The sequence below is a fragment of the Strix aluco genome, chromosome 12 (genome assembly GCF_031877795.1).
Source record: "Strix aluco isolate bStrAlu1 chromosome 12, bStrAlu1.hap1, whole genome shotgun sequence".
In the NCBI taxonomy this organism is placed as follows: domain Eukaryota; kingdom Metazoa; phylum Chordata; class Aves; order Strigiformes; family Strigidae; genus Strix; species Strix aluco.
In genome coordinates, this window is record NC_133942.1 from 9,978,547 (window position 1) to 10,000,137 (window position 21,591).

The window sequence follows — 21,591 nt, forward strand, 5'->3', positions numbered from 1 at the left end:
CAGCTCTCAAAAGCCATGCGTCTATTGAAGATATAAAGTGTTGCCACAGTGCTTTTAAGATCTTTGCATCAACTCTGAAGAGTTTATTTTTAAATAGCCATAGTTTTAGAAAAATCTGTAAAGAAAAAAAAATTCAGATTCACAAATCCCAGGAATATATGTGGTTGCTGTATTTCAGGTAGAACAGGTTGTGACCAAATGGAACATTTTTATTATGTATATTTAATGATGAGGTTGAACTAACTAAAACTACCTTATAGATATTGTTAGCAGATAAATGTATTCTGTTATATAAATACTCAAAGTACTTAAATGGTCATGTTTAAATGGCAAGATCACAGTTTTTGAAGAAAAGAATATGGACACAAAGAATGACAGGAATTGGATCACTATCATGCTGAGATCTTATTAGGAATATCATTTGGTGTGGGGGCCTGTAGTCTCACTGACTGGTTGGGGTATTACTGTCTTAGCATTCCTCAAAACCAGAAAAATACCAATTTCTCTGATGAACTAACTCATATTTCCAAATAATTTCAAGATTAGAATAGCCCCATAACTTTTCTAGAGAGATTCCTAGTCTTTTTCCTAGTGGAAGCAGGGACTGAAGGAGATAAAAGTATAAATTTACTATTTATACCCATGTATATAAGAGATACACAATGAATATATAAGTATAACATGTATGACCTCTTAGGGAAGCCTTATTTCCACCTGAAGAAAATGGGACCATTAAACTGAGTGTCTGACACCCAGTTTCCAAAATTAAAACTTTCTAAATTGCGATGAGCTAAAATTATTCTTGCATGCGTGTAAATCTATTTAGCTAACACCCATGGAGTTCTTTTATATCTGTGTGATAGCAACAGAGTGCAAAGCTTGCTCTAACGGCTTTAATATAACCACTTTTCTTTCTCACTGCATGTCTGGTTCAGTAAAACATGTTTTAATTGTAGCCAACTAATCTCAGGTCTAGTTTAGTATGATCAGGAGTCTAGAACTCAGTTCAAGAAATATCTCAGATTACCAGATTTTAGAGAGCAGTCAGTCTGTGTAGCTTGCACCACAACAAGAGGGAGTTTTCTACTAAAAAGCAACAGTCAAAAACTTAGCTTTGTATTCTTGTGGAAGAGAATCTCGTGGAACCAACAGATTTTATGTTGCTTCTTACTGTGAAGACCTTTTTGAAATATGTATTTTTTTTTCTCTAACAACATGGAAATTTGGATTTTACAGATCTTTTCAAAAGTGCTAATCCCTCACCTTTGAGGAAGTTCCCAAATCCTTTCTCACCATTTGCCTGTACCCCCAAGTCACTAGTCACTGTATAGGTTCGATGGCTTAAAAGGCTCTTCTAGGAATTTGCTGTGGTGGATTAACATTTTTTCCATGTTCTAGCCAAAATAAATTTTGTCTCACCCTTGTACAATATTTCTGACTGCACAGTACACCTTCCAGTCATTGTTCAATCCATTTCAAAACACTGAATTGTAGACACAGAGGAAGAATTCCATATATTAACAGACATTTTAGGTGGCATCATCTGGTTTCATTACTGAAGTAGTAGTTAAATCTACATTAGGGGCCAAATGGGTAAGTTTTCCAGTGAACAATCTTTTCAAAAATATACCAGTAGGTAGAGATAGGAAGAAGGAAATTTAGTTCTGGTCGCTGTTTTCTATTAAACATTTGACACTATTGACAGAAAGTACAGTGTTAGACTTAAGAGTTGAAAAAATTGCAGTAGGTGATGCTTTTGCATGTCAGTTGTGTGAGGCCAGATTCTGTTAGTATGGATTTGTACAACTGGCCCTTCTGACCTCAGTAGTTTTCCCACAGACAAAATACAGCTGCCTCCAAGTTCAGTGTCTGTTTTGTCTTGTTTGAATTTCAGCCACGTGGCTTCCCATAGTTACATTAGCACTGGTTCATGTTATGCTTATACCAATCTGTTATAATTTAGTGCTAAGTCGGTATGGAAACTGACCTTGCTATTGAGATAAAAATATTACCCAGGAAATTACAAGATGAACATACAAGGCATACAAATTAGCAGGAGGTAGAAAGATTGCCAGACTTCTGAGTAGCTTCCACAGTCAGCAGAAATGTACTCTGCAAAGTATTTTACAACTTTGTATAATCCATTCTAGGACAGCCTAAAAATTCTATCAGAGCTGTGGTAGACTGCAAGTTGTCTCACAGTGGCCAGAATGTGTTATAATTGAATCGGCATATATTCTTTATGCATTATAATGTTAATATATACTTTATTTTTCCCTTATTCCTGTACATCCTATACTTGTCCCTTATTCCCAGTGAATTAGGAAATACGCTAATCGTAAGAATACAAAAATTTATATTTATTATGAAATTAATTTTGAAGTTGAAGCCTCTGCATAGCTATCAATGGAGCATTTGTGTTCAGGTGAAACACAAGGGGTACTTTGCATTATTTAAAACTGATCTCTTGGAGCAGGACAACCACAAGAATAGGCCATACAATCTCATTGCCTTAATTTTGGAGGCTCATCTTATTCTGTTGAATAAAAATATTCTGCTTCTGTCCCTCCCCCAGTTTAAGATATCTGTAGTGAGGTTATATTTCTGGTGGGTTTTTCTGTACAGCAGGCGTAACACTACAAAACTGATACTAGTCCTAAAATCTTGACTCAAGTAACTGTATGGATGTGGCATTACAGGTTTAGTATCCCTCTTTGAGCTTTGGAATTAAACCCTAAAGAACGATTAAGCCACATCAACAATAAATGATAATTAAATATGCGATTACACGTATTTTTATTGCTTCAGCAGGAAATAGCTGATCTTTTTAATTGTAAAAGCTACATTCAGTTGGGATGTACATTCAAAAACACCATTTCTTCAATCCCATAGGATTTTACGCTGTCTTTATCATATCTTTGTCTCTGTTCTACTTTTAATTTCTGTTGGTGGGTTCTAATTATAGAGCACTTACAGAATGCCATTTATAACGTAATTATTGCATTTTAAAGGCTTATTATATAAAACCAAACAGAGCAAATATATACCATGGAAAGAAATGCAAGAACACAGTTCAGAATGTACAGTCTTTTAAAAAGGTGAAAAACAATTAAGTCATCTCAGAAACCTCTTGATGTCATTTGGTGACTAGCATGAAAGGAAGGTTATCTGACCTATAGAAAAGTAATTGTAAAGATTTCATTTTCATGTGAGGGAATGAAACATTTCAAATATACTGAGGGATCATGTTGATGTGGTTTAACAGGAGCAAAAGACATTCCATTGCAAATTATCTATTGTTTCTCTTTGGTTTCAGGGTGAGGAGGAGGTGTGATACAACTGGTCAGTATATGCTATTCATTTCTTCAATAAATGCATAGCTATTTCATATTCTACTCAGAATGCAACCTGCTTGCTGACAAATTTTTGTTATAGCAAGGTAGTAACTCAGGACAATCTGCTCCATTTTAAAAGCATTGCCTGTAGATACAGGGATGTGTATTTTGGAAATCCTAGGCTGTTGAGGTATCTAGTATACTGCAGCTCTTATAGCTTTAAGCAGAATTTCTGCAAGACTGCAACTGGAATAATCCCAACATACAGAAACATGCATTTGTTATCTCAGAACTTCAATTCCTCACTCTACTGTCAGTGGTTAAACTAATAAAATAAGCATAATGGTGAGTAATAATGGATATATAATTTTCTTTCCTGTTTGCCTGTTCAGTGTTTTTTATTTTTTTCCCAAATTAATATCTTTTGTGACTACCTCAGATTAACGGTAGACACAGTTGGGTAGAAGTGAATGATAAGAGAATTCCGTTTTTTCCTTAGCTACACAGGAAGACCCTAGTGGCTACTCTTGAGATAACTAGCAAGTCATGTATTTTAATGCTATCTATTTTTAGATGCTGCTCATTTTCACTTCCCATACACATTTCCCTCATTTCTTTAGAAATCATTCTTTCTCTGTGCTTCCCATGCAAATCTCTTGCTGTTTTCTAATTCTATGTTTTGATTATGTTAAGCATATTAAAATAATAGTTAGATGATAAATTGAAGTTCTGAAACACTAAATAGCACCAAATTTATAGTTGCCTTTAGCTGTTCTTCCTCCTGGACTCTCGCGGCTGTGCTTTGAACAAAGCAGAAGGCAGGTGATAAAAAATAATATGCAATCATAAAATTATAAAACATATCTACACTGTGAGAGGGTGAGGAGTTCAGATTAAAAGGAAGATCATGAATCTGGAACTTAGCATGTTGCTGCTACAATTCACAAATTTAAATAACTTTTGTGGATATTTTTAAGTTGCAACTTTCTACTTTATTTTTGTCCTTACTGAAAACAAGGGACTGTGTACAGCTGGACACATGGTCAGTGTTGTATGAACCCCAGCTGCTCTCAGCACTGCCACTTAGCCACTGCAGTTGAGCTGCCAAACTGACAGCAGTTACTGTATGAGCTAGAGGCACTGGGGGAGTATAAACCATCTCTTCTTTTCAAAAGATGTGTTTGGTGGTTTTCTGCCTTATCTATTCAGAGGGTGTAAAGTACCTTGCTTTGGACTTGAGGGAGCCTCAGCCTTACATCTGCCCAGCAGGGAGGTAGGAAACTGGGTCTTGATAGAAGAGGCTAAACAAAAAAATATTGAAAGGCATCTAACTACAGTGTTGACTTGGTAAATTTTTTTTGACAGACTGTCAACATTTGCTAAGGGCACTCGTGGAAAAGAAAAGGAGTCAGATGAAAATAGGGTAATTTTGAGTGGAATTTCACAGGACAAAATGCATTTCTAATGCAGCATTGCTTGCTGCAAGCAACGGAGCTTTAAAATGTATCTTATTTGAAGTTTGCTGGGTTTTATTTTAAATGAAGTAAAAAGATGGAAAATATGAAGTTTGCTAAACAAGTTGCTGTTAATTCTATCCACATTTTCTGTCTGCAACTCTTATTTTTAGACCACTATCTAGAAGAGGTCATGTATGTGAGAGTAGAAATATCTTAAAATAAATACCAGAAGTACTCATTTAAGACTTGTTTGGCTTCTGTTAGCCCTCTCATTCCTGTTGTGGGTTGGGATGAAAATTCTCTTGAAGAAATAGAAAGGATTGTTTAGGGCATTTAGCAAGAGTCAACAGAAACTGGAAATTCACGTCTAGTTAAGCTTTAAACTTCCTGGAAGTGTTCTAAATTGTCAACAGCACTGACAAAACACTTCAGGTTCATTCATACATGCTATCTATTTATTGAAGTTTATTTTCTAAATGCCTTCTGAATATTTTCAGTTAGGCTTTTCTGCAAAAAGTCATCTTAGTAACTTAAAAAAATTTAATCAAATGTATTGTTTTGCATGATAACTCATCAAAAGAAATATGCTTCCCATAAATTCAGAGTCCTCCCTAATTCTCTTTGAGTTTGCCTGATTTTTTAAAATTGTGTCAATAGCACTGTTGAACAGTGACATATGCCTGCAAAGTTGCATTAGTGTGGCTTACTTAAATACTTGTTGTATTCAGAAAGAGTTTTAATAAAGCATGTAGAAAGCTTTCCGAGGGAGGATAGCTAGCATACACCATAAAAGGCAGAAGTGACATTCACAAGACTAACTTAACTGCTGGCTTAGGCTGTTGGTGCTCAGTTTGGAGTTCTGTATAGAAACAAACATTAGACCTCTGTCCCATCTTCAATCTCAAGTTTCATAGTAGAAAAATCAATCTAAGCTGCTAAAAATGAACAATTTTTATACTCAGACAGTTCCTTACTTGAAAATATTTACAGTATTATTTTCAAACAGGTGAATGAAGCCATTTCATTGGTTTATAAATAACAAACTAACTCTAAGTGAGACATCAAGTCACAGAGACTAGAGCTTAGCCCTACCACATGTCTGGATTTCTCAGGTGGTTTTGGTGATTTTTTTTTCCCCTCTCCAAAAAGGTTGGGGTTTGTTTGGGCTGAGGAAATGGGCCATCTCTAAGACTTGCAGGTTCAAACAGCACCCGTAAATCATATATGGTCACAAAAATCCCAGAGAAACAGGCATTTGGGGACCTGCTGAGCATACATTGAGCAAAAGACATGCATGCATTTGACTATACTGCATGTATTTACTGCACATGCAGATCGAATATCCCAGACATATAAAAGTACCAACTCTGCTTATGCCCTAACAAAGAACTGAAACTTCTGTTCTAGGTCTTTCCCTTCCCTGAAATAACAGTTTATGGTTTTGTAGAGTTTTTTTTCCTTTTAAATTCAAAGGCTTTAGAGGCCTGGCTAATAAGTAGTGTCAGGCAGTGCCAGCCTTACTCAGAGAAACACTTCTCAGTTTTAATAAAATTGAGGTGCTACTCAGCATGGCACAACATGATCCTAATTTAATTACATTGTGGTTGTTCTGATTGTAGGACACAGTCTTATTGTTTCCATATACAGATGCTAGAAGATCAGTGTTACACAGGCTCATTCTGTGTATGGGGGACCAACATCCCCAGTCCTCAAATTGCTATATGCCCATCTACCTTTCCTTCATTAGAGATACTGTGCTCCTTCTGAAATCAGTGTCCACATGCTTAGTCTGCAGTGAGTTACACAGGTGGATCAGGGTTCCTGATCCCATTTATACCTGCTTTTAAAAGAGGTTGCAGTTTAGTGTGCACTCTGCATGGTGAATTCTCATGGTCTGTAGAGTCAGATCTACTGCAAAATGAACATGAAGTTAATGCAGTTTGGAATCAAATGACTGCAGAATCTGACATAGTCATGGCAGGCTCTTGTTCTGTCATCTACTTACTAAAAATTCTAGTTTCCAGTCTAGGATCAGTCACAATTCATCTTGGTTGACTTAGCAGATGGGAGTCTATTAAGTCTTCTGTAATGAAAGCCTACTGAGAAATACTATTAGTCTGATATTAAAATTGTTGTGATGCTAGATTTTTTTGCACTTTAACTTATCTGCTTATTGGAAAAGAGACTGGTGTAATTAGTGTGAAGTCATGCAACCGTGAATTTTCTGATGCGGTTCTGTTGAAAAGTACTATTAGCTCAGTTACTATTGTACCAAGTAACTTGATAAATATAGCAGTTCTAAACATATGTCTGTGTTGAAAGGGTTATGTTTTTGTTTGGTTTTTTTTTTTTTACAGCATTTATAGATTATGAATGTATAGGGCTAGCATCTGGAACAGCTTAAGTCAACAGTGCATTGAAAAAAGAGCTCAGCGGCAGAAAAGCAAGCCTGTAGGCCATATGTGCTATAATCTAGCCTGATGGTAAATTGTGTTGCAATGCTTATGTTCCACTTACATCTGAAGATGACTTGTAAAGGGTAGAGAGTTACATCTTTTTAGAACCAATTTAATAGCAGCTAGATCATACTGGATATTTGGGGAAAATAGGAGGTATTGAACGATTTCAAAGAAGCAAAACTTGCGTGGGAATTTTGTCAAAGCTGACAGAAGGTACAGATTTTTGAAGTGTGAGAGAAGACTGAGAAGTAGATGAAGAAAGAAACCTGAGGAGGAGTAAGCACAGGAAAGAGGCCTTGCAAAATAAAGTATATCAAATTGAGTAAAACTCTTAGGTTCACCTATAGGTTGCAAAAGCAGGGCTCAAAAGATCATTTGGCTGTAGATAAGCATGCAATAGTACGTTTGTTGACAAAAGAAGCTAACAACCCTCTCAATCCACAATCCCCTCGGATCACTATGCATGTTAAATGAAAAACTGTCAGAGAGCTTGTTTTGCTCCCACTAGAATGCTATTCAGCTTGTGAATCAAGTACATATGTAAAGCAGTTCTTTAAACACAGCCAGGAATATTATACTGGGTATTTCACTTTGTCACCGTGTTTACAATTGTGTACCATTTCCCATTTTTAATGCTAATTTAATTGGTCTCTCTCCATGGGAAGAAAGTAGTGAAGGTATCTTTCTACACAGGTGAAAAGATGTAGAAGTGTTAATTTCCATAAACCCTCTCTGCAGCTGTCTGGGATTAGATGCAACGATTTCAAGAGAAAGCTAATGACTCTATAATGAGCACTGATTAGAATAAATTCCAGCTGTAAGCCTGTGGTCCTGTTTCTAGGAGCAGAAGAGATTGGTTCCCCTATGCATACTCCTTTTTACTGCCACATAGACATACAGCATATGTTTTCTGGAGATTGATTTCTTTTCCTCTCAACATTGAGCTGAGGCAGGGGAACTTAAGAATAAAGCAAAACCATTATTGAAAGCAAAACATTTTTATTGAGAACCCTATGTAACTTGGCCCCTTAATCACTGATCACTGCACAACAATTGCACAACACAAGTCAGCATTTGCTTGTCTCAGCAAGGTAAAATTGCTGAATCCTGAGGAGAGTAAAGGAGGATACAGCACTGACCCCCCATGTTCTCAGGAGCGCTTTTCTTCTGCCCCAGTCAGAAGTTGAAAATTGCACTTGAATGGATACAGAAGTTTGATCTAACTCTCCACTACCAAGGAGGGAGCTGAGATATCGGAAGGAGGAGGAAGTCTTACACCAAGCAGAGGAAGTGACCTGTTGACTCAGTTGAAGCCTTTATTATACAGTGCCTCTGGATCCAGAAAATCATTACTACTATCCTTCAGATGACATTGGAGTAGTGTTAGACATAAGTCCAGTATTTTCTCCAATTTCAAGAGCATTCTTAGTAAACAATATATGAATATTAGCTATGTAACCTTCTAACACCATAGATTTATTGAAAAAATTAGGAAAAGTATTAATCCCTGCAGTAGGTGACTCTGAAGGCTTCTGCACAGTAGACTGGATAGCAGAATGTGTAGTAAAAATTTCTTATCTATTGCATTTCTCAAAAAGCATCCAAGTTCTGGTTTTGTTCTTTTAAAATCTGAATACATTGGGTTCAGTTAATTGGCATCCACATAGATAAACTAATATCTCTGTAGATGAGAAGATGAAAGAGTTTGGACCTGTGGCCTTCAGGAACTAGCACTTTGCTGTGTGACATGAGACAACTTAGAAAAAGCCTAGAATGATTTTAGGTTTTAAAAGATTCAGGTTATGCTAAACCTAATGTAAGACTAAAGTATTTTTCTAGGAAGCCTGAGAGATATTTTGAAGTGGTGGAAGAAAACTAGGCAACCTTGGATGTTCTGATATTTGAGTTAAAATATAGCTGTTTGTTTCCTTGACAGAAATGTATGTGCAGGTCCATAAAGAGCAATTCTCAGACTTGTGTTTGAAAACTCTATTTAGTAATTCAGATGTGCCAGTACAGTTGAAGTTAAATTTCATAGCTGAAGATGGTATAATCAGTGCACATTCAGTCTACAATTCAGAGGCTGAGAATAATAAGTTCTGCTTTTTTAATGTGATCTGTACTTGGTTTTCTAAAAAACTAGTGCCTGACTGAGAAGATGGCAAAGGTAAGGAGGCCAACTAGAATTGTAATTGCTATGCAGAGATTGCTTTGCAACTTCAGTTTCCATAGCATTAAGATCAGCCTTGCCTCTTATTGAAAAATCAGGCTTATTTTACTTCCGTTGGGAATATGTGCCACAATTTCAGCATACAGGGGTGAAGCACTCAAGCTGAATTAAGTGAAACCCAGTTTCCTATGTCAATATGTCTAGTATGTCAGTGCTAGACATGCATGAGAGGAATTACTTTCTCTCATCACCTATGCTCTAAAAAGTTTCTAGTCTGCCACTATTTATTTGAAGTCCTTTCTTTACACTCCCTCCCATAGTGCATATGCTGCACTTTCACATGCCACTATTAGGGGCGAACTGCACCTGCTGTTATTAATGCTGCCCAGCTAACCATTTTCTTAGAGGCCTCAGAGCCCCTAACCTGGAAATTTCCCCACAGCTGTTGTAGCTGCCATGCATCAGCCATCCCTCCCTTTCTCAGCTCATGCCCTGTCTAGCCACTGGCTTTTGGCTCTTCAGAGTAGGTATGAATGGCTTCCTGTGACAGACACTGCTCTACAGTATCTAGCATGCAGCAGATTTTCTTGCAGATAAGTAATATCTATGAACATTCAACTACTGGAATTTATAAAAGGGTATCACTGCAGTGATATCACTTAAGGCAGTTTCAGGGCCTGGATACTAAATGAAGATTCTCAGATGTGGGTAGAAAAACTCCCTTACACTGTTTGGCTAAAAAAAGGGTTCTCATCTCCATATGCTTTAGGAAAATCTGAGTCATGGAGTTTCAAACTGTACTTGCGTTACATGCTTTGTGCTGCTTTATCTTCAGCTACTCTGTAGTGACTTGTGTGCAGGGTCTACTGCACTGTACATCCCTAAGTATTTCTTAATACAGAGAACATTTCCAATGACTAGTAAACTGAGGCCACTGCAGATGAGAACAGTTCTTTCCTTAAGAGACACTAATCTGTTCTCTTCTTGAGAGAGATATTTGGTAAATAACTTTCACTTAAGACAGATAAGGTGTCTGTAGTTCTTTCTTTCACTGCCATTCAAAAATATCTTTTTTGTAGCACTTCGTCTTAACTTGTTTTAGACATGTTTGTATAGTGCGCTTACCCCTTCCTGATCTGGTCATACAAACAATTTATCTTGCTTGTGGGCAGCACTTTGCAGCCTGTGCAGAGCATTGCAGTGTTGTGACTAGACTGTTATTTTAATTCAATGTAAAATAATTTTTGCTTATTCTGCAATCACAGTATAGAAAGATCCTTAGTTTGCAGTAAGTAAAGCTAACTAAATCAGAGGTTACACTAGTGGGCAGATGGCTTGGTGTTCTGAGTTTCTTATGATTGACTCCAAAGTAAGAATTGATAGCTGGTTTATTAAAGGGATCATAGTGGGCATACAGATCATATTGAGAAAGTCTTGTAAGTCTGCTAGTTCTTCTGATGGTGAGAAGGTACAAGTAATCACTGGGAAAGTTTTGCCTTCTCCTTTGATTTTCTCATCTAAAACTTCACTTCAGATATACTATTTACTTCAAAGCTTTCTGTCAAGACTAATTCTGCAAGGTACCAATAACTAAAGAGAGCTTCACAAACTGGGTTCCTTTCATGTCTCCTCCTGTGACTAACATGCATCTCTGCTTTGTATCCCAGAATCTAGAATTGCTGTTTCAGGGACAGCTTAGATTTGCCATGTGGTGCCATTACACTAATCCATAGATGCATGAGATTCCTGGATTTGTCACAAATGCAGGTTTGGGGTTTTCCTTGTGATATCAGAAATTCAGCAGGGATATCTATGAGGCTTTAGGTTAGTGACAGGATATTTTTGATAAATTCATAATACTTAGGAAATTCATATCCATATAGATATCCTCTAATCCCCTAACTCCATGCTAGTTTTAGTGCTCTATATGCACACACAAGACTTGAGAAACTGGTTATGTCAAAATGATCATGTCGTTGGCTGACATGCCTTTGTTATATGCCTATAGTCAAGCATGCAGTTGTGTGGTACATTTCAGAAGTCTGTGTCTGAGCTCAGTTCACCCTAATTAAGTAACTGCACAGGTCAAGCTTATCATAAGCATACAACAATAAAATACACAGGGAAACATATATACTGAAAGTACACTGTTTCCCCCCATCCAAATCACACACAGCTGATCAGTTGTCAAGCCTATAATTAGCTGTTTTCTTTATTTTGACTATTTTTGATACAGTTCATATCTCTATTTAGAATCCAGTATTTAGACAAAAATATGTAATTTAAAGTAGCACAGGTATTTAGTGTGAAGAATTAATGAGCTTTTACTGTAAATGTGTAATTTTTTTCCCTAGGATTAGATTGTTTGAAAAACAATCTTGCAGAGGGATCTAGGTAGATTGGAGCATTGGGCTATGATTACTGGGATGAAGCTTATCAAGTTGAAAAGCCAGATTCTGTACCTGGGATGGAATAATGCCCAGACACAAGTATAAATTGGGAGGAGTGGCTGGAAAGCAGCTCTGCAGAAAGACATCTGTGGGTGCTGGTTGGCTGCAGACTCAATATGAGTCAACAGTGTGCCCTGGCAGTCAAGAGGGCAAACCTCATCCTGGGGTGCATCAAACACAGTAAAACCAGACAGTCAAAAGAAGCGATTCTCTTGCTGTATTCAGCACTGTTGCAGCCTCACCTGGAGTACTGTGTGCAGTTCTGGACCCTGCAATTTAAGAGCGATGTGAAGGTCCTTTTATGTGTCCAGAGGAGGACAACAAAGCTGGTGAAAGGGCTTGAAGGAACGTCCTATGAGGGGCGGCTAAGGACTTTGGGCTTGTCTGGTTTGGAGAAAAGGAGGCTGAGGGCAACCTCATTGGTCTCTACAGCTTCCTGAGGAGGGGAGGTGGAGAGGGAGGCGCTGAGCTCTTCTCCCTGGTATCCAGTGATAGGAGGTGTGGGAATGGTTCAAAGCTGCACCAGAGTAGGTTTAAACTGGACATTAGGAAGCATTTCTTTACCAAGAGGGTGGTCAAACACTGGAACAGTCTTTCTAGAGAGGAGGTCAATGCCCCCAGCCTGTCAGTGTTTAAAAGGCATTTGGACAACATGCTTTAACTTGGTCAGGCAATTGGACTAGATGATGCTTGTAGGTCCCTTCCAACTGAAATAGTCTATTCTAAAAGCAATATTTGGTTTAACTCTGGGAGATACTTAATGACATCCAGCTAGTAAGAGTTAATAAACCAGTGAGTGATTTTTTTAAAAGAACTTTTTCAATAGCAGTGCATGATCCTTTAGCACCCTATGTGACTGCCAAGTTAACAGAATTATTTTCCTTTAGTTTCGGTAAGAGCAGGTCAGATTCTGAATGTATGCTTTCAGTACACATCAAAGAAATGCCTAAGCTGAAAATTGAAAAGAGCTCCTGTTTACTGCATAGCAGTCAAAGCATGACCCCTTACTGGCAAGGAAAAGAAATTGAAAACTAATTTCAAGGTTCAGGTTTAATTCTCTTTCAAATTGACAGAAGAGATCCCACACTAGAATACATTTAGCATAAATGTAAAACCTTCTCTTTATCTCTTCCTTTCAGTGTGCAAGTTATTACTTTGGTTTCATGGTTCTGTAACATGAGCATTTTAAAAGTTATCTGTCTGTGAATCTGGTTTAAATATCTACAAACACATCCTTTTTACCAAATAAATCTATTGGTTTGTTTCTTATTAACATCACTGATGACCTTTTCCTGAATGTGTGTTTTTTCATCTTCCCTACAGTAATTGCTTAGAAATGATTGTCATATAAGGAGTTGGCTATGGCAAACAGGAAACGTCAAAGCACTACAGCCAGCATGCTGGATCACAGAGTGAGAGCTTGCCCTACTTCATCTCACAACAGGGAGCCGGAAGATGAAGAAAGTGACCTTCCTATTGAAGATTATGCAGCGAAGGAGGCAGAACTAGCAACTGTCAGACAAGGCAGTCCTACACCTGTGGAACATGAGTGCAATGATCATAGTGGAGATGGTGACTCCAGCTCTGACTATGTGAATAACACCTCTGAGGAGGAGGACTATGACGAAGGTTTGCCAGAAGAAGAGGAGGGGATTACATACTACATTAGATACTGTCCAGAGGATGACAGTTATCTGGAAGGAATGGACTGCAATGGGGAGGAGTATGCTCCCCATGAGGAACACCATGTTGAAACAGATGAATGTCAGGAAGCTGTAGAAGAATGGGCTGAAGGTAAAATTCAGCACCAAGATGAAAATGAGGTGACAGGCAGTCAAGAGTGGCAGGAAGGTCAAGATAATGGTGTTCAGATTTTGGAGGATGAAGTGTCATCTTTGGAGATTCAAGACCAAGAAGAAAACATACAGTATTGTCAGAGTGAAGGTGGCTATCCGGACTATTACCCAGCAGAGGCTAATGGAAACTCACAGGCAATATCACCATATCATTCTAGAAAAGAGGATGCAGAGTTGGAAGAGCAGGAAGAGGACATTGACCAGATTGTAGCAGAAATTAAAATGAGTATGAGCATGAGCAGTATTAATAGTACAACAGAAATGAGTCCAGAGCACACTGGGACTGAAAACATGGCACATGACTATAAAGAGACTTGTTCAAAGGGAGAAGCTGTTCACAGTGCTAACAGGCATGAGGGGAGGCCAAAATCACTGAATATCCCATCTGCCTCTAAGCACAGTGGAGATGTGCCTAGAGGTTTTAAAGCAAAGTCAAGAACCCCAGAGGACAGACAGAAGTGGCCGCAAGAGCAGGTATGAGGTTCTCTGTTTAACCAGACTGTCAGAGGCATTATGCAAATGTTACATTAGTTACTTATTACAAATAGAATTAGAGAACAATATTTTTACTTTTTTACTCTGTATTGCATTCACAGCTACATAATCACATTGTATGTTTAGAAAAAGGTGCTGAACATAGTCAATTTAGGTAGAGAACTAGAAAAGGGGTTTTGCACAGAGAACAGACAATTCTAAGTAAAACAAGGTATTCTAATGCATGGGGCAAAACTAGTTTATTTACACTATTTTTATTCTGCAGTGACACACTAGATAACTTAAAACTGGGGTCAGCATTCAAGTACTTGAAGGTTTTTTTCCATTAAGGTCTCCCGTTCCATTGCCTTAGTGGGTCATTACTTTTAATTTCGTTTTCAATAGAACATATGCCAAGGCTAGATACTGCATATATTAAACACAACTACAAGAAGTGCCTGCATATTGCTGTGTTTTTGTACTAGGTGGGCATATCTTGACCTGGGCAAGAAGGAAGAAATAGGAGCCTTACTTGTACCAAAAAATGCTATTAAGCAGTTTTTTATCACAAGAATGGTGGAGATATTAATTTAAACCATGCATGATCTTTTCTTGTTCTAATGTTGAGTGCCAAAAAAAAGAATCTGGAAATGAAGATCAAGCTTTTCTAGAGGAAAAGAGGTGTGAGGTTTTCTTTTTTTTAAAGTTTCAAATTGAATGTGCTTACTTCCTTACAGAGGGACATACCTAATTCCCTTTGCTCTAAGGTCAGTTTAAAGCTTTGACTTTGCATCTCTAAAGTGATATGCAGCTGAATTATTAGTTACCTTCTACAATGAATGGAGATCTACCTAAAAGAGGTAAAACATAACATGTACCTAGATGATGGACTAGTAAGAATAAGTGAATTATTTTGCCTTACCTTTAATTAAAATGCTTTATTAAACTTCAGAGGTGTAAGTTTCCTGTTTTCAGCTTTATCAAATCTATAAATATTATGATTTTCTGTAGTTAAGTGCCCCACAGTTAAGCAATTTTATCTAGATGATTCCATTAAAAACAGACATTAAAGTATGTCCATTCCTCCAAATGGACATATGTTTAAGTATATGCTGATGAAACAGGTTGACCTTTATTGTAATTGTGAACAAAAAAATCTTAGGGGGATATTTTCATATTTCCTAGTATTGGCTAGGAGCAGAGAAGTCTAGTTAGCATGTTTTAGACTAATGGTCTTTCTGGCACAGTATACTAGCAGCTGCTACTGGGAGTGTTGCTGCTTGTAAGTTTTGAAAGTATTTGCAGAACAAAAAGAGAAGTGGAGCTCTTGAATACCAAAGTTAGTGAATTCTTCTGTATGCTTGGATAAGAAATTGTTGGGTTGTTTTTCCCCAGAATGATTACTAATTCAAAACAGAATTCAAAATAGACTTTAATTTCAACATCTTTTTGTATTCTTTCAAAGTTTATTTAGCAGAGGTTGAGCTGAATTGCATTGTACCCTTATTATTCTTGTCAGACTGCTAACAACTGGGGGTTTTGTAACACCAGAATATTGATATAACTGCCACTGGTGTGAAAATAAACAAAGGGACCTAAGTATTTCTGAGTTGCCTGTCTGAGCTTTAATTGTTATTTCCAGTCAGTCTTGGGCCAATGCCTTAATCCTTTTTGATAATGGAGGAAGTGCTGCTGTGATAGGTAGCCACTGGCTGGCCTGTAGCCATTGAGTTTCTACAATCACTCTTCATAAAAACCACAAACTATTGTCTAACAGATACAGCATTAAACAATACACTATTTCATTCCTTCAACTATGAAGAGAGAAAGGAAAGTAGAGATACAGGGATACAGGTATCCATTTCGGTACGAAGGGATAAACGAACTGGATGACAAGACATGCATTTAATTTGTAAGAAAGGAGACAGAGCAAAGCTGCTGTAGGCATCTTCACTGAAAAGCACATAGGCCTCCAAGGCATAAAGGTGTGAAGCAACATTTCTTACGGAGATACAGAGGCTCACAAATGGACACACAAGGAGATTCTCCCCTCCCCAACCCCAAGCCTCCAGGGATATAGAAGGATTAAAAAGCAAGTTAAATAATCTTTGGCAAGCATTTCTTGAATGTGTTTATCATAACAAGACTAGTCTTATCTTGCTTTGTTCTGTTCACCTACTGCAGGTTGCTCATTATCCACAGATTTATCTAAAAAATCAGGCTCATTTGTGAGGGCATTAGAACAAGAGTACAGTACCCATTTCTAACAAAGTGAGTTTTATACTGAATAGGTCCTTAAATGTCCTTACAGTGAGGTGCAGCTGGACCTTTAACATAGATATTAGACCTCAAATATTTTAGATAAAGTACAGAGAATTTTGTTTTTCTTCTGGGGCACTGAATTCTCTAAGTGTTTCCTATAAAATATCTAAGGGATGGATGCAATTAGCGCACTGTCTAAATGAACCTGCCTCTCAGTTGTGGCACTGTGGTAGTCATTATTTTAATTACAATAATTAAAATTCTTACATAGTGAAAGGAGAACAACGCAAGGCCAATGTCAGTAGATTTGCATGCCAAACATCGTTTGCAGCAGATTTGCTTGGAGGATCCTTGGTTTTGTCATCTTTCTAGAAGATTTCAGTTATTATAAGTGTGCATCACACAGTCCAAAATATCATGGTGAGAAGATGACACAGAAGCACACGTATTGCACATATGGAACACTTTTTTGCACCAATTCTTTAAGTAAATGTAGATTTGAATTCTTTTAAGTTAAACCAAGGTACTATGTGAGTTTTTGTAAACAATAAGCAAACAAGAATGTGCATTTTGTGGTTTTATACACATACTATGCTGTCCTTAGTTTTTCATGTTTCTGCTCCTCTCCTCGTTTCCTGCCTCCCATAGGTGGTAATATTGCTGCATAAAATTTCAGATTAGTTAACAATAACTAACACAATACATTTTTACATACCTTTAAAAATATATAACTATTAATTCTTAGCCTATGATAAATGCTAGCAATTATCTTGCTTACAAAATGTTAAATAACCAGTAGACTAATGCAATTTTAAAGGTTCCAGTTGCTAGGTTTGCTTTCAGCAATTAATCACCAGAGAGCAGTGGTCACTTCAAGAAAGAGCCAACAATCTACAGAGAATGGAAAACAAAGTAAGCGTCTCATCTTACAGCATGGGTCAGTCTTCAGTCTTAAATATACATGCTCACCCTTGAAAACTTTGGGAATATATGGGCTTGCTTGTATGAGCCTTTATTTGTAAATACCTCTAGGGAAGTGCAGAAGAGGATTTGCACTAGACAAGCCTAAGGGAAACCTATCATCCATTTAGAGTGTATATTGGCTCTAACTCATTGTTTAGCACAACTTTTATTTCTTGCAGGTTTTCCATGCTTACATTATTTAAGAAAGGCACTACATCTATGAAGTTGAAACTGAGTATTTTGGGGATTTTATGACACAACTCAAATTTAACAACTTCCTCAAGCTAGGAGTTTCCCCCACCCCCATTTGACATCTTAGTCATCTCAGACTGAGCCAATCGCTAATGTATCTGACACACGAAGAAATTTTGGGTTGCTTATAAATCATTTTACATGTTTTGGCTTCATGCAGAGAAGTCAAATATGGTCAGACACCCTACTGATGTAATTCTGAATTATCACAGTTTTTATTGCAGAATGAACATGAATTAACTGACTTAGGTATATCTTTGGGCGCAGTAAGAAGGAAGAGGAACTAAATGGCTCATTCAACTCATACTAGCATACAGTATGACCAGAAATTTTAGATTGACAGGGTATTCCTGTGCAAAAGTAGTTGCTGTTGACTTGAAGTTTTTTTCTTTTGGGAGTGTTATTATATTTGCATAGCTTCAAGTTTAGCTAGAATATCATTGGCTTGGCACACTAATAATCAACCTAGGAACAGGTTTACTAGGTGGAAAATGAGGGTAGTCTCCTGTTGCAGATGAGTGCTGTTACCGCACAAAATATGAACAAGGGTCTAGTCTAAACCAAAGCTTGAACTACAAAAAGCTTGTCTCCAGCTCAGTTCACTGTAGCATATTCTGTCGTGCTTCCTTCCCATGAAGCAGTATGGTATGGGGCAGTCCGAGGCTACCCAGCTGCTCCCTGACAGCATTTGGAACTTTGGTTTCTCCTATTGAGACACATAAGACATCTGCAGAGAATGATGGCATTGCCTATTATTTTACTAGTACTAACTTAATGCTAACTCTGTGCAGTCAGGTAGCATAATTAAAGAATGGTAGAAACAGTCAATAAAAAAGTTAACAAAACATTGGACAGCAGCTGAAATAATACTGATGGAAGATGTCTTTTGCACTAATGGGACTGATAAATAATTGCTCTTCTCTGGAACCTCATATGTAGCAGAGTTTACTCTTTTCATCCCAACTAGAGTCACACTTTTAGGAAATACTGGCATTGGCATGGCCTGAGAGCTACTTCTGATGAGTGGGGACTAAAGATGACTATGGGACTCAACACTTTGAGCACTGACCATCTAATCAGCCCTTTGCTCTTCATGTCTCTACTTAGATTTCAGATGGCAAACTCTTGAGTATGCATAGTCTCTCCTACCCTACTGAAACAGATCTATTTACCAATAATAAAAGATTAAGTTTTTATCAGCACCAACACCCTACCTTCACCTATACCCTTTTGAAAAAACAGTGATTTGTCATTATCACTATTAAGAAGGAGAATGTCAGAGGGAAGTCTACTTTTTAATGATGCTGCCTGTGACATGCAAGTCCTATTGCTTCTCATTTCTCAATCATGCTTTCATACCACTGGCATACATTTGAGAACCTAACCAAATACGCTCATATCTGGTAGGGACCCCACAAGCTTCTGCAGTGTTATTCTCATTTCACAACTTTCATATAGGCTATGCCTTTACGCTTTTTCAACATGGACATTCAGAGACAGATAAAATACCACTAACAACAAATCTGTGAAAGAAAATGTTAGTCTTCTTTTTTGTCTCGGTTTGTTCTCCAACAGTTTTGCACACATCAGTACTGCTACTGTGTTTCGTTTGCCTGTACTAGTAGAGCTCAGTATTAACAAAAATATTTGAGGTTTATTACCTTCTCTTGGCATGGGCACAGTGCTCTTTTGCTACAAAGAGCCCAAATCCAGGAGTCTTTTGTCCGTGAAAGATTTTGCCCTTAGAACAGTTTGAAGCAGCTAAAATAATAGACATTTTAGACAACCTGTATCTTAGGAATGTCTTACTGAAATTCAGTCTGAGTGTTATGGGGTTCATTTGATAGAATTTGTGGAAAACACAAATAGTTGTAAATAAAGAGTATTTTAAAAAGCTTGCTGCATTCTCCCATGTATTCTAGGCAGCTATGGGGCAGAAATATTAAATAGCTATTATTGAGTGACAGTTCCCTAATTTAACAAGTACTTACTGAAGAGTACTAAACAGTCCAAACATTCTCAAACAAAACCAGTTTCTCTGTGCTAGTTGGCTGAGTCAGCCAGCTTTTTAGCAATTAACTCCTGACACCAGGAGATCAGGAGACACCAAATTAATTCCTCCTACCTAAAGATGCATTAGTAACAATCTTCTCTGGTAAATTTAAAGCAGAAGCCAGCATGCAGTCCAAGTTACATCTACATAAAAATGTACCATTCAACACAGTTATTTCTCTGAAACTCGATTTTAAATACATGCAAGGACAAAAAAACCCTCTTATTTCTTTAAGAGGATAAAAATAAATTGGTGATTGTTTTAATGTTTATTGAAATCAGACAGAGTATTGAAATTCTTTTGTAGAATGCTTACATTTCTAAACTTACTTTGACTCCTGTTTTCATAACACCATTTCTGTACTCAACTTGCTTACTTGGAAATGCTCCTTTCTACAAATATTTTCCTCTTCACTTCTGACATGTGCTAGCACCACATTATTAGCACATAAGTAATGTAATCTTTGTGATATAATAGAGTGTGAAGTCTGGCCTTCTTTTTCCTGTGATCAAAATCAGAAATCCTTCAGCTAGTCAAGAACTGCCCCACTTGGATTATATCTTTGTAAGTGTATCCTGCTGGGTCAAATTGCTCCTACTGACAATAGCATGTTACTGATGTCACGATAACTAATACAGCAGCTCAGTAGGGATACATTAAGCCATTCCCACTACACATCACCAGCATTTACAAGAGAAGTTATTTCAGTCATGTAGTTTAATAAGAATAGTACTTAATAGACATAATAGACTTGTTACTAGGTTACCATCTCTTGATTCAAAAAATATGTTTCAGTTGCACCTTGATGTGTTTCTATGTGTTTCACAGTAGTGTTTAAATATCAGGAGGACACATGGCCCAATGATAAACTGAGAAACCAACTGAAGATCACAGAAGTTGAAACTAGAAACTGAAGTTTTGTCCTTAAGTGACAAATATAACACACCCATCTGCTTTACCTTTGTTCTAGAGAGAGACAACAAACCTGGATGAAAAGTCAATTAGATCTGTTGGCTTACTTGTGCAACAGGTACCTTAATAATCTAGTCAACCTACCACAAAACATCTCTTTTCCAAGAAGCTTAGTGGTCCTCAAGACAAGTTACAGAATACATACACAGTACATTAGTTTCTGAACACATTATTTCATAATATTTGAACAGTATTGGAAATAAAGAGATTGGCAGGTATGGATCCTAAGCCTCATTATTCAAATGTTTAAACATATTAATAAAGTCTTACCACACCTTTGAGCTGCACACAGTGCTTGCTTACCAACTCTTTAGAAGAAGGATTAACAATTCTGAAAAAACTAATCTTTCATTCCTCTCTCAGACAAACTATTCCTCTGAACAAAACAAGAAAGGGACTAACCTGCTGGCTTCTAGCAGAATGTTCTCTAGCAGGAAAGTGCTTCATCAGCACTGAGCACCACAGCAGCATTCAGGATCACAGGTGCCAACTTTGAGGGGGACTGTATTGCTGAGATGAGCTTTTGATTGAAAATCTAAACAGCTTACACTGGAATGAATAACCAACCAGTAGTGTTAAGAAACAGCAGAACTCAATCATTACCAGCCCTCACTTCCAGCTAAGAGAGACTCTATATTGCAAGAAGGGGTAGTTATAAGGGAGTCTGGTTGGCTGGGAGGGGCCCTGCAAGATTGGTGGGCGGAGAGAGGCCCAGGTGGTCCCAGGCCTGACAATTAGCCATAGGACAGGGCTGGCCAGGGCATGGATAGAGCTGCAGACTTATTTCAGCAAGATGTGCATAGATGATTCAGTGTCCTCAAATAAGTAGAGTCTGATTTTCCTCTTGGCCTACAGATGGCATTTTCTGCTGACTCAGGTTCCTTCACA

General features: G+C 37.6%; 1 protein-coding gene across 6 annotated transcripts in view; it reads left to right on the plus strand.

Moving 5' to 3' along the window:
- The window catches only part of APBA2 (amyloid beta precursor protein binding family A member 2), a 122,708-nt gene that overhangs the window by 65,947 nt on the left and 35,170 nt on the right, over positions 1-21,591 (plus strand). For all 6 annotated transcript variants that reach the window (XM_074837995.1, XM_074837998.1, XM_074837993.1 and 3 more), the window contains exon 2: positions 13,195-14,201. In XM_074837995.1, the coding sequence (XP_074694096.1) occupies positions 13,233-14,201 (969 nt within the window). In that variant the 5' untranslated portion in view covers positions 13,195-13,232. The remainder of the gene's footprint in view (positions 1-13,194; positions 14,202-21,591) is intronic.